Source organism: Antrostomus carolinensis, unplaced genomic scaffold, assembly GCF_000700745.2.
Source record: "Antrostomus carolinensis isolate BGI_N321 unplaced genomic scaffold, ASM70074v2 scaffold12163, whole genome shotgun sequence".
Taxonomy (NCBI): Eukaryota; Metazoa; Chordata; class Aves; order Caprimulgiformes; family Caprimulgidae; genus Antrostomus; species Antrostomus carolinensis.
The window spans coordinates 48,138-61,800 of NW_010305895.1; the positions used below are offsets into that span (position 1 = coordinate 48,138).

The 13,663-nt window shown below is 37.8% G+C and overlaps 1 protein-coding gene across 2 annotated transcripts in view; it reads left to right on the plus strand.

The window, feature by feature from the left end:
• Window positions 1-12,431, plus strand: part of SLC13A1 (solute carrier family 13 member 1) — a 22,102-nt gene extending 9,671 nt beyond the window's left edge. For both annotated transcript variants that reach the window (XM_029084260.1, XM_010164927.1), the window contains exons 8-15: window positions 1,749-1,868; window positions 2,715-2,813; window positions 2,902-3,003; window positions 9,189-9,292; window positions 10,176-10,285; window positions 10,957-11,118; window positions 12,049-12,186; window positions 12,288-12,431. In XM_029084260.1, coding sequence (XP_028940093.1) covers window positions 1,749-1,868; window positions 2,715-2,813; window positions 2,902-3,003; window positions 9,189-9,292; window positions 10,176-10,285; window positions 10,957-11,118; window positions 12,049-12,186; window positions 12,288-12,431 — 979 coding nt within the window. The remainder of the gene's footprint in view (window positions 1-1,748; window positions 1,869-2,714; window positions 2,814-2,901; window positions 3,004-9,188; window positions 9,293-10,175; window positions 10,286-10,956; window positions 11,119-12,048; window positions 12,187-12,287) is intronic.
• The last annotated feature ends 1,232 nt before the right edge of the window (window positions 12,432-13,663 follow it).

The following is a 13,663-nucleotide window of genomic DNA, read 5'->3' on the forward strand; positions in this document are numbered from 1 at the left end:
CACTGAGAATTTGTGTAACCAGCTAGTAGGCTATTAGTCTGCTCACCACTGCCCATAAGATACCCAGAAACCTTTACTGGCCAGGGAGGCATCAGTGAGGGTGAAATGGGTTGGTCCTCACTGCTCCCTGGAACAGATCCTTGGTAGTGCTGTGTCCCTTTTTTCTGACTTTGTATGTTTTTCCTTTAGTATTTAATCCCTTTCTATATTGGTGGTTTTCCTCCTGAATTCTTCAGTCAGCTGCAGATCCCCATGTCAGTTATTGCATATCTGCAGCTTTACTTATGTCACCTTACATAGCTTTGCTGTAGAGCCTTCCTCACAGCTCCTTCCCACAAAAAGGAGTTTCTTCAGCACTGCAAGCCAAGGTTCACAGCTGGGCCATATGAGAGCAGGGACGTGGATCCTAGGAGCACAGGCAGCTGCACCCCAGGGTGAGGGGAAGCCTGTGGAGAGATTAGAGAGAGAAAGGGTTACCAGACAGCACTGTGTCAGGGAGAAAACTGAGTTCTCCTGTGCTTAAGAAAGAGTAAATCCTTGGCTCTCCAATCAGGTTCACTGACAGGTTACTCAACTTTCTGAATCCTGTTCTCGTAACTGACTTTGACCTTCCAACACAAAGAATCAAAATGTGCCAATGTTACATTATTTTCAACCTCAGCAATTTTGTAAAAGTCATAAAAAGAATAATCTTATCCGGATTTGTTCTACGAACCAAATTTGTTGGCATTTGTAGTGCGTGCCTGGAAAGAATGTATTGTTATGGGCACTGAATCACTCTGAAATGAAGATTACTAAGATCAATCACACTTTTTTAATTTCCAGAGGAAATAGGTCTAGAAAAAAGTAGTTCACTGTGTCCTGTCCATCCTTGCCTCAGACAAGATTTGTAGTAGACTATCCAACAATAGCAGATAATCCAACCAGCACTATATAATAGATCATTTTAAAAACCATTTAAATTGATCTGCTGGAGGAGTATTTGTTCTGGAGATGAAGAGTACCTAACTTTAATGTTAAGATTACTAGAAATACTTACGTATATTTTCAGCCCTGCACAAACTTACTGTGAAGCCTGACCACGGTAAATTAAGTTTTTACAATGGAATTAACTCTTTAGCATGAAATTTTCAAGAGCTTGTTTTGTTGCTCAGTAAGTTATTATCACACTTAATTCTGGAAAGATCATAAACACTTTAGCAAGTGATAAAATCATTGCTATGCTGATGTCAGTTTTTTCCTATCTTGGAATTAGCAATAATAATTTTGGTTTTAATAAGTTTTGAATCCCTTAAGGAACCTTCAACAATACAAGTCTCAATGTTGTCTCCACTGTTTTCTCCTAAGTTAATTGGAGCTTGTTCATTTGTGTATATTTTCTTGTACTAAAGTCTCCTCTCAAAGAACTGCTTTTCTGTAAGTTTTGTTTCCTTGTAGTCCTAATGGTCCTTACCACTGTGAGTGGCCCTTCCCTGCCTACTGAATGCAGGTTAGACACATGCAGATCTGTGTCAGCTCCCCAGACCTGCTGCTGATCCGGTGCTCAAATAACTGTCACAGCTAGTTCCTGTAGTGGTTATGATAATCAGGAACAGGACAGAAATGTTGAAGGAAGAGGACACCAGAGGTCACCTCATGCTGAAGTTAACTGCCAGCCAGAAGCAGTGTCTTACAATAGGGCTTTTTGGTACTTCTCACAAGCCTTCATTCCAAAGCTCAACTGAACAGTTTTTTTTACTTTCATCCAGGCGTTACCCAGCTTGCCAGTGCATCAATTTTGGATCCTGGTTTATTCTTTCCATTCCCATCACAGTTATTATTCTGCTGCTCTCCTGGGTCTGGCTCCAGTGGCTTTTCCTTGGGTTTGAGTAAGTAAATGTAATCAATAAAACTAAAGGCTGATTATATAAGATATACTTTGTACTGGGAGTAAATGTTGCATTTAAGTTTAATGGGATCAATAGAAAGATGATGGAGCAAATGTGATTTTGTGTCCTTGATTAGTATGCCTTGTGCTTTTAAGGTTTTAGAGAGGACAATACTTCTTTTGGGTTGATTCTTCAAAGCATTATTCTCCATGAGTTCAGTAACGTCTGCAGAGATATCAATGGGAACAATTCTCTTCCACAATTGCATAGCTACTTATGATGCAAGAGATGAAGAGTGAGATTGTCTACTTTTAAATAGATTTAAAATCATCCCATGCTTACCAATCTATATGTGAATATTTATTGTTTCATTTTTCTTGATTTCTTCAATAGTAGTCTTTTTAACACTAAGAGTCTTACCCAAGAATGAAATCCTATCTTGTAGCAAATAGTCTGCTGATCAGTATGCAAGCTACTCATGTGATACAAATTTTTTCATTACAAAACAAAGTAAAGCAAAGTCATAGATGAGTTTCATTAAATAACCAGGTTATATATTTGATTGTGTCAATTAGTTCTCATGATTAAGGTTTCATCCTTCCTAGGCAAATGAACTAGTCAATAACAGGACATATTTTTTTGCTGCCTCTGTCCATCTCCCACTGGGCTTTGTCAATTAATTCCAATATGCTCAGTTTTGTGTGTGATAATTAAATGGGAGCTACTGCATTGTAAAGTGAAAATTTTACTTTTGTAAAGTGCTATTCGTAACTGGAAAGGTTGGACTTTTTTTTTTTCTGTATGCACTGTTAATTCATCATTCAATATTGATGATTTATATTCCAGTTTTAAAAACATGTTCAAATGTGGCAAGAACAAAACAGCTAGAGAAGAGGCCTCAGCACAGGTGATTAAGAAGGAGTACAAGAAGCTTGGAGCAATGAGGTATGCCAAACTATAAATCTGCAAACAAGATGGGTAAATCTAAGTCTGAATTCAGGAAAATGTATAACCCATTCTGTTTCTCCTGTAGCTACCCAGAAATTGTTACACTTGTCCTATTTATTCTAATGACCCTGCTGTGGTTCACCAGAGAGCCTGGCTTCATCCCAGGATGGTCTTCACTTTTCCCAAAGTAAGTAATCTTGAGAACATCAACAAGAACTCTACTGTGTCTTAACTACATACCTTCTTGTCTTCTCAATTAAAAAAAAAAAAATTAAAAAAATAAAAAAATCCTTTCAATACTTCAGAAATATTCCAGGCTGAAGTTGTTGAAAACCTTTGTAATATATACAGAATAGGTAAACTCCAGCAATTTCATAGATGTATGTGTGCAATATCTGAAATGTTCTAAACCCATTACAGGATAAAACAAAGTGACTCCTAAGAGAGATTATGCTAGGTTTTAGACCTGATCCAGTGAGGGAGAATGCATAATGATTGATGTTACAGTATTCTACTTCATCAAATCTGCAATTTCAAGAATAAATCTTTTATTACAATTTTTTGATCTACTGCCCTTTGTGACAGCCACACTTGTATGCATACAGACAAACGTCCCCTACTTTGACAGCTCTAATTAATGATTTAAATTATTATCTGTACACACATAACTCTCTCAACATCACAGTTAAATTAAACACCAAAAAGCCAGGAACAATTCAGGAACTATTAGATTTTTTTTTGCCTTCTGCTGCAGCTTGGTTATGAAGTCCCTTCCCCAGGATCATCTAGACGTTTTTCCCTAAGAAGTCAATTGCTCTTGCAAGGACTTATAATACTGTGATATCTCCTCTTCTCTTGTAATTACTGTAATTTCAATTCTGTTCTTCTGCAATAAAGGTCTGAGTTTTGCTCTGGAGTGCTGGGAAATAGTTGCAGGATTGGGAGGAGTAGGACTTTATGCTATTCAGGTATTTCTAGATTTAACATTTATTACTGGATGGGTCAAAGGCCAGTGCTGGACTTGGATGGTAATTTTCCATTTTGTTTTCCTGTGTGTCTGTCATAAATGACAAGTGAACATGCATCCATCATGCCTCCTTTAAATATATTCTTACCATTCATACACTCATACACCCTCGCCCGTGCTCTGCCAGAAAGTCTAGTAGGGAATGTTACAAGGAATAATTGTAGTCCTTTGAAGATTTAAAGTGCAAAGCAAAATTGTTTTGAGTAAAAATAGCATTTAAAAGCACACTAAAAAGTAAGATTGTTCTAAAATTATTTACTTCTTTATTATAAAAAAATTGCAAAAAACATTTTTTTCCCTTATATCAACAGCAGGGCTGATGATCATTGTCTCATATGAAAATTGTGTTCTTGAAGGGGTTTTGGAGTGTTGACCTAATCAAGCAGTCAGCTAGCTAAGCAATCAGGCTGGCTTTGCTTCTCTTTCTGCTTCATATTAACATTCAGTGGTCATCAAGTGCCATTTAATAAGATACATCTGATACTGAAAAACAGACATTGTAAATAACCTTTCAAATACAGGACTTATGGCTCAAATGAATTATGTCAGTCCAGAGATCCACATTTTCCTATTTGAAGCTGTCTGGTTACCATTGTCTCAGGATTTGGTTCACCGGCAGGGAAAAGCAGAAAATTCTCATAAGTGTGGTTACAGGTTCTGCGCCTGGATGTTACTTTGTGAATGCCCTATCATGTTTTCCTTGGAAAGGAATTCAAGCACATGTTATGTCACACTAGGCTGATTCATGTTATAATTTTGGTGAGGTACCCTGAAGAGAAACAAAGCTTATATTGCTCCCTAACAAAATCTTTAAGGGGAAAAAAAGCATTTATTATTATTCAGATCTTGTCTATTTCTAGATAGCTTTCATTTATCAATCAATTGCCTTAACAGGCATAAAACCAGGCAATTAGGTTTTTACTGAGCAATGAAAACTTCTTTCCAACATACATGAGTGGGGCAAAGAGCCAGCGGAGGTACCACTGTGAGTAGTAGTGAGCCATCTTCTTTAAAGAAAACAAAGAAACAGAAAAAAGAACTCAAAACTGAGGAACTGTGGTTCAATCAGTGGTTACATTGCACTCATCACTGTGATGTCCAAGAGGCTTCTAGCAAGGCATGGACTGTGGTTTACATCTGTCATGCACTTGTTCCCTAAAGCTTCTGCATACAAAATTATTCAGGGTTTTGGATTTAGTATACTGATAGCCATGTGCACAACTTCCTTAAGTTTATGTTACAGGAAACAACTGTAAGGAAATAGTCTCTGCCCTTAGAAATCTGATTTCTTATCAGAAATCTGATAGTACTTACTTTCCACAGGATCTTATCCCACAGTCTCAAGCCAGCCTTAGAGGAATTCTGTCACCTACAGAGATGAGCTTTGTCCTTATGAAAAACTGTAATATCAGAGCTATAAGTAACCTTGAGACTCTCCTAGACCAGCCAATGGGTCCTATTAGGTTGGAATCACACCACTTCCAGGGTCTTAAACCAGACAGGACAGTCAGTTCATTTATTCTGTCATGATGAAGATCAGAAGAGCTACATTGTTCTGTGTGTTAAGCACAGTACAGATTTATTTTATTAGAATATGAATTCACAGAGAGCAACCAGGCTTGATTTCAGAGTGGCAAATCACAGGTTCCTCAGATTTTGGAATTTATTACTTTCCTTGATAGTTTGTCCTGGTGGATGATCATTTCTGTTGCTAAACTAAACAAGACAAGCACGGACTTTGTTTTCTGTCTAAATATAGCTTCCAGCCATATGTTTTTGTCTTTCCCTGATGGATTAGAAACATTTCTGTGGTAGGTGTTTTAAGGATATACATATCTGGTTTAATTATATCACATTATAAGCTTTTTTTTTTTTTTTCAAACTAAATAGAATGCTCAAAGTTTTGCTTCAAGAAACAAATTTCCATCACTCTCACCACCCATGTTCATGTCCTTATCCCCACAAGTTACTGAATACGCCTTTAAAATACAAACACTGATTTTTTTTAAATCCCAGCAGAAATATTGGTATTAAATGATGATACCTCCCTACTGTTTAAGGGCTACTTTTTAAAAATATCAGGATATTTTAATCCACACTTGTGCTGTATCAGTATTGAGTAGAGCTCATTTTTAAGTAGCATTATCAGATGCCTTTCAAATATACAGTACCTTTACCAGTTAATTTTTCTCAAGAAAATTTTGTAAACCTATTAAAGACTAATCCTTTACTGTCCTGCCCTGAACCCCTGTTACCTCCCTCTGGAGGGAGACAGTGGGATGTTTTAATAAATGTTGTGTAATGCTATGCAAAACAGTGCAGGGTAAAAATGCCTGTTTCCTCCCCATCTGTTGGCAGTACAGGATCACACATCATTTCTGCTACAGCAGTTTCCTTCCATGTCCTGGCCTGATTCCAGGCTGTAGGGTATCAGCTTCAGTTAGAGGAGTTTCAAGTTGGCCTTTGGCCAGGACTTTATGAACCTCAAAGAAACAGAAAGTTCAACAGTGGGCTGCAGCTGGTTACAGCTGATGCATGCAAAGTGGGCTTTCCTCATGCTTCCTCACCTGTGTACTTTCTTTTTTTCTGCATGGTTTATTCTTTTCTTTACTTCTAACACAAGGCCACTATGTACTCTTGCCCATAGCCCTGTTCTCTACAATGATCTCAGATGGAGTCATTGTGAGATGTCCTTATTCAACAGCTTTAGACAATCCAGTTTGCAGTGTTATAAGCAGGTAGATGTTGTATATGCAATTGTATTACAGTTTAGATAAATGGACTTTGAAAAATGTTTATCTCAAAATTTGATGATGATTGAAAAGCTTCTGTTTGGAATGGCGCCATGTATGTCTTCATAATAGTAATATAACTAAAGGTAGGATGTTGTGTGTTTCCCAAGCAGGTTTTCTGAGATCGGTGTTTTGCATCAAGAATACTGAGGTTTTGTGAGCAAAAAAATTGTACCTCCCTAATTCAACAAGGGCAAGTGCAAATATCTGCACCTGGGGAGGAACAACAGGCACCTGTATGGGGACCACTTAGCTGGGAATGCAGCTTGATGGAAAAAGATCTGGGGGTCCTGGTGGACACCAAGTTTAACACGAGCAAGCAATGTGCCCTTGCCACAAAGGAGGCAAAAGGTATCCTGGGCTGTATTAGGAGGAGTGTTGCCAGCAGGTCAAGGGAGGTTATCCTTCCTCTTTGTTCATCACTGGTGAGGCCACACCTGGAGTGCTGCATCCAGTTCTGGGCTCTCCAGTACAAAACATGGGTATTCAGGAGAGAGTCCAACAAAGGGCAACAAGATGGGACTGGAGCATCTCTCCTATAAGGACAGACTGAGAGAGCTGGGACTGTTAAGCCTGCAGAAGGGAAGGCTACAGAGGCAGCTTGCCATTGTTTAAAAATACCTGGGAGGGTGAAGCCAGGCTCTTCTCAGTGGAGTCCAGTGACAAGACTAGAGGCAATGGGCACAAACTGAAACACAACATTCCTCCTGAACATCAGGAAATGCTTTTTACCTGTGAGGGTGGCCAAGCATGGGCACGGGTTGCACAGAGAGGTTGTGGAGTCTCTATCCTTGGAAATATTCAAAAGCCAACTGGACATTGGCTCTGCTTGAGAAGGGGAGATTGGACAAGGTGACCTCCAGAGGTCCCTTCCAACCTCAACCATTCTGTGAAGAAGCAGCTGCCTAAAAGAAAGTGGCTGCATGAATTGATTCTGTATCTAAATCTTGCTTTCCTTCAAAACTCCTAGCAAGTCTTCAGAGAGTGCAGGATAGGATCTGAGAGGAAGAGATGTTCTGCTCTTTAGACCACATCTAGACCATCTGGTCCTAGGCTAAATGTGATATATAGGCAGAACCCTCTGCCTTAAAAAAACATAACCAAATAATAACTTGTTTTTTAAAAATGCTTTCTGTGCTAGTAGACAATGGGAAGCAGGAGACAATATATTAGAGAACCATTTCAACTTCTATGACAGCTTCATTTTGTGACAGCTAAAATTATACTGATTGTGGTGTCAGTGTGCTATGCATATTAAGGTTATTTGAATCTCACCTAACATCATTGTTAAAGCAAAGGGATCTACTAGATTATATATTTGTAACATAACTGGGAGACTATTTTTCCCTTTAAGTGAAAAGCCCTTGTTTAGTATAAAACCTTAAGCTGCTGGGAAGTTATGTTTGGACCTACTATAGCTGCGTATACAGAAAAGTATATGGTATGAGGCTGAAAGGACAAATATATTGGCATATTGGTTCAGGAAAACTTACAGAAAATTTAAAAAAAAAGTAACAAAGCTTAAGAAAATATTGGTTTTAACTTCCTACAGCAAAATTCTTATTCATTTGAATGACTGTCTTGACTGAAATAAGACAGATTGGATATGTCACCACCTAACAGCATGTAACAGAATCAGATGGATGTGTTAGAATTGCCTTAGAGCTCAGCTTTGCACTTTACTTGATCTTGGGGCTACTCTGTAAAAGTTAGTAGGATATTGGATCAGTTTAACTAATGCTAGTACAAGCAGTTCTCAGGCACTGGAAATGATCAAAATAAACATGGCCCTTGTGTCTATGACTCTAATAGTGACAGCCATAAGAGGATTGTAATAAAGCTCTACTGCCTTCTCCTAGCTACAAAAGCATCATCATTTGTGGTTATGCACGGTGCTCTTAAGGCTTGTTGGACTGAATCTATTGCAGAGCATAGTAAAGTCATTAAATTTATCATTGAAATGTGAAAATTAGCTGTTTAAGCACCAGCTGTTCCCAAATATTCCCCTCTTGGAGCTTATTTGTGTGACAAAATAACACATACTTGCTCAAGATGCCTATTTATGAATTTAGAGGGCTTGCATCTAATATTTCTACAGATATGGTGAACTGACCTTGACTGACTGCCAGATGCCCACACAGTTGCTCACTCACTCCCCCTCCTCAACAGGACAGGGAAGAAAATGAGGTCAAAAAGCTCGTGGGTCGAGATAAAGACAGGGAGATCCCTTGCCAGTTACCATCAAGCAAAACAGACTTGATTTGGGGAAAAATTTAATTTAATTATAAATTTAAAATTGAGTTGGATAATGAGAGAAATAATGACAAAAATGAAAACACCTTTCCTCCCACCCTCTTTCTTTCCAGGTTCAACTTCATTCCTTCATTCCTGACTCCTCTATCTCTTTCCACTGCACCAAGTGGTGTGGAGGGTGGGGAATGGGGGTTGTGCTTAGTTCATAGCAGCTTCTGTCTGCTGCTCCATCCTCCTTCTCACTCTTTTCCTCCTGACTATATATATTTATGTGTTTTTTTCTTGTTAACTCCTCCTTAGGTACAAAGGCTATGCTACGGATTCAACAACTGCCTTAGTGGTAGGCCTCCTGTTCTTTATTATTCCAGCAAAAACACTATCTAGGACTTCAAACGGAGAAAACAGTTGAGTATATTTTGATGTCAATTAAACTACAATAAGTTATCTAAGATGCAACCATAAATATAACTTATTGCACTTGTTAGAGGAATATTGCTAAAAACTAATGTTACAGCCTTAATACAGGATAGTATCTTACTGGGATAGAAAGCATCCCTGGTCTGGAAGTTAGTGCAACAAGTAAGCAATGTGAGCAGCAGGAGCTAGTGCTGTGCAGGAACCTGCTGCCTGCAGCCCACTGCTGCCACCGGAAACCATCTTTCCATTGACTGCAATGGGCTTTGAATAGGACCGCATGGAGTAGGGTTGGGTTTAATTTTTTTAAATGTTACTGCTTAAGGTACCCTGTAAAATTCAGCATGGAAAATGAGTCCGTTCTCATTTAATTTTTCCCCTTCAAAATAGATTTACCCTGATTAAAGTATAGCTCCGGCTTGTCCTCTTTATGCATTCAATTCCACTGCTGAAATCAACGAGATCTGTGGGTTTACAGAGAATGTGAGATCAGAATCTAAATGAGTCTAAGTGAGACAGCATTTGCTCAGCAATCTGTCTGAATAGTGCACTTTTATTGAGTAAATTAAACTTATTGATATCCCATAGCTATCTTCCACATAGGGAAGCAGGGAAGAAGGGACAGTCCTCCACTGGTGGAAACTGTCATAGCTCTGTTGTCTTCAGGCTTTGACAGTTTTTACCAGCAAAGGATCTGTCCCGGGAAGTGCAAGTTGTTCACATCAAAGACTCTCTTTGTGTTATAATGATGAGATTTTCCCTTTGAGTATTTCCCAAGTACTTCCTCAGAGAGATTATTTCAAGATGTTTTTCAATAAGTTTTTAAATTTTGGTGGTGGTTTAGGGGGTTTTTTAATATTTTTTTTTCTCTAGCTGTATTTGGTTACACTCCACTGATTACTTGGAAGGAATTTCAGTCATGCATGCCCTGGGAAATAGCTATTCTTGTTGGTGGCGGGTTTGCACTGGCAGACGGCTGCGAGGTAATGCAATTTATAGAAGATACTGAACAATTAGCATGACCCACATCAGGAGCAATTCAGACATGCAGTGAATTCTCAGTTATTCTCTTGTTTCAGGAAGTTGTTATGTAGCAATATTGAACACAATAAATGTGATGAATATTCAAGATGTTCAGAAAGTCGGGTTACACAAAAAGGAGTTTGCTTTGTCTTCAAAGCCTATGCACAATGATGACTACTGTTTGCTATTTAATTTAAATTTGATGGTGGTAGGAATTGTGCAGGCACACTGTTCCAAAGCCTTAGGGTTAATGCCCCATGTCACTGAGCTACCTCCTATGTGGAGCCCTGCTAGCTACTCCAGTAAACCAAACAGGTTTGTGCCCAAACTCTGGTTATAAAGCCTGATATATGTATATTACAATTTTCTGATTATGACTTCCCTAAACATCTAAGAGGTGCAAATATAAATAAATGGAATATAGTTTGCATGGGTTCCTATAAAACACCACTGACTTAGAAAAATATGTCTAAAAACACGTGGTAGTAATATGGAAAGTATGTCAGATTTCGTCTTGTTTACACAAATCTTTACAATTAACAGATAAGTAAATTCTTGTTCTATACTTTTTATTAATTTTTATTTTTAGTGATTTGTAAAACATAATCATGTTGTCATATTCCTTACACAGGTTTCAAAACTCTCTGAGTGGGTAGCAAACAAATTGTCCCCTCTAGGATCATTACCCTTGTGGCTCATTATCCTGATATCTTGCCTTATTGTCACTTCAGTAACAGAAGTGGCCAGCAATCCAGCTACCATTACGATATTTTTGCCCATACTGTCTCCTATGGTGAGTATATCACAGGTTGTTTTTAATCAGAATCTGCTCTATCATCCATGCAATACTACAGCTGCTCAAATAAGAAGTTTTTTTAAAGTCTCCATAAAATACTTCATACATTTTTTGATGTGTTGTGCATTGGATACAAGACATGTTGAATATTCAGTAAAATTAGGCAAAAGTTCAACACTCAAAAATTGACGCTGTTATTCCTATTTGTGAATAGTCAAACGACTTAAAAGGACAGCTCTCAGCGTTTCTTCAGGACCACATCTTCAGCAAAAATGGTTAACGCTGCAACTTTCAAGCTGTAACAAAAAAAAAAAAAAAGGGGCTAATAGATGTACTTTATATTTAATTCTCATTTCTTCTCTCCTTAGCTCAATTGTGTCTTTTGTTATCATCTTTATCAAAACACCCATTTCTTTCTTCTTCTTTAAAACTTACTGATCATCTTCTAGTCTGTAGATTTTCCTCTTGGCCAGCCTAGACACATACTAATGCCCTTTCCCTCTCTTATGAAGAAAACTCAGTCCCCACTTCCTTGAATTCCTCCTAGGTATTATATACAAATTCAACTTTATCATCTTTCCTGCTGTGTTTTTGCTTTTAGTGTTTGTGCAGTGTGCACACTCTTTGCAATAGTCTTATTTCATGGAATCAACTACAATTAGAAAACATAAGGCATGAATTTAAAGTTCAGTAGCTATTATGAAATTAAAGGTCAGTAGCTATTCTGTATTAGAATCACCTTTTCTCCTCTGAAGCATTCCCAGACATAATCTTAAAAAGGAGTTATCAAAAAAGGTTATTTCTTACTATTTAAACTGGCAGTTCTGGTCACATTCACTTCTGTTAATAAAATAAGTTTATACTTACATATTCAATTTGTCAAATGTGTCCCTTGGCAGCTCTTCTCTCTCTTTTGTTTTACAATAGGCTGAAGCCATTCACGTGAACCCACTTTTCATTTTGATACCTGCTACTTTGTGTACTTCCTTTGCATCCCTGCTTCCTGTAGCAAACCCAGCCAATGCCATTGTATTTTCATATGGTCATTTAACTGTCATGGACATGGTGAGTTTTAAGCAAAACTCTTTACAGGGAATTATTAGTATTTAAAACATTTTCTTCAGTGTCTTGAGGTGATTTTCTGCTTTCTTTTTCCTCTCCTTTAGGTGAAAGCTGGTTTGGGAATTAACATCATCGGAGTTGCTGTAGTTATGCTTGCAATTATGACATGGATAGTGCCTATATTTGATCTCTATACTTACCCAAGTTGGGCACCAAATATTCCTTCTATAAATAGCACTGGGCTGTAAAAAAAATACAATCCGAGGGATTGGTTTGGTTTAGTTTCTTTTCCACTAACATGTGGTGTGTCATTTAAAATACTTCTTGTCACTGATGATAGGGTTCCACATTATTATAAAAGTGCTGTATTTCATAGTTCCAGAGACTGATGATCCAGCCTGAGAGTCTAATCAGGAAGAGTGCTAGACTTTCTAAATATCATAAGGTTAGATCAAGTTTCTAATCTAGTTCAGCTAGGCTGAATTTTTATATCTTCATGTTAGGAAGGAAAAAATAAATATGCATAGCCATTATCACTGTCAGTTTGTCCCCATTCTCAGGGTAGTGGAATAAGGAGATTTAAATTTCGTTATTTTAAATGTATTTTCTTGCTATTACTTTGGTGATATTTGGGGTTTGTCAAAGAACATATCGGTTTTCTGTTTTCTAGATTCAAACACTGTTTGAAATGGTGTTGATCACAAACAAAAGATCAGACAGGGGATTGTCTTGAACACATAGTTTACAAACCTGTCAAAAGTGCACAGAAATGGAGAAGAGCAGCACAACCACTTACACAGCACTTTATCTGTTAAGCACCTTGTAATCTGGAAGGAGAAAATATCCTTAAGCGTATGTTTAGTCTGCCTCCTTCTAGGACCTCACTGAAACAAGTCATTGTTATAATTTAGTATTTTTCTGGAAGAATGTGTATTGATAGATCTGAGTTGATCAATACGAATGGAGACTAAATTAGCATCGTACCTCTGCCAAAAGTAGAGATATATCCCCTTGATGAAAGAAGGCACAAGATAGACTGCTGAAGATGTGATGCTCAATCCATCAACCAAGACAATGATGCATCTTCACCAGGAGGCTCATGATCTCTACGGGACAGGTGGCAGTTTAAGGTTACTAGACTGTGTTAACGTTATAAACACAAAACAATGCAATGCAGTCGGAAAGGCAGTTTGCAGTTCACAGATATCTCCAAATAATGATGTTTCATATGGTTGTTACATGTTTTTCACAGTAAGGACTACAGCGTCGTTCTTTTCACCTCTTGAGAAGGCCCATGACAATTTGTAAAGAGCATTTAGTTAATAGCCTGAATCAAAGCTGCGTGTATTTAGCTTGTATTTAGCACCTCTATAATGGTTGTAAACCTTAATGTGTTTTTTACAGATAGTGTAAATTATCCATTTTTTCTAACACCAACATCAACAAAAAAGCGCTTTTGTTTTTTGATTAGATGGTTTAC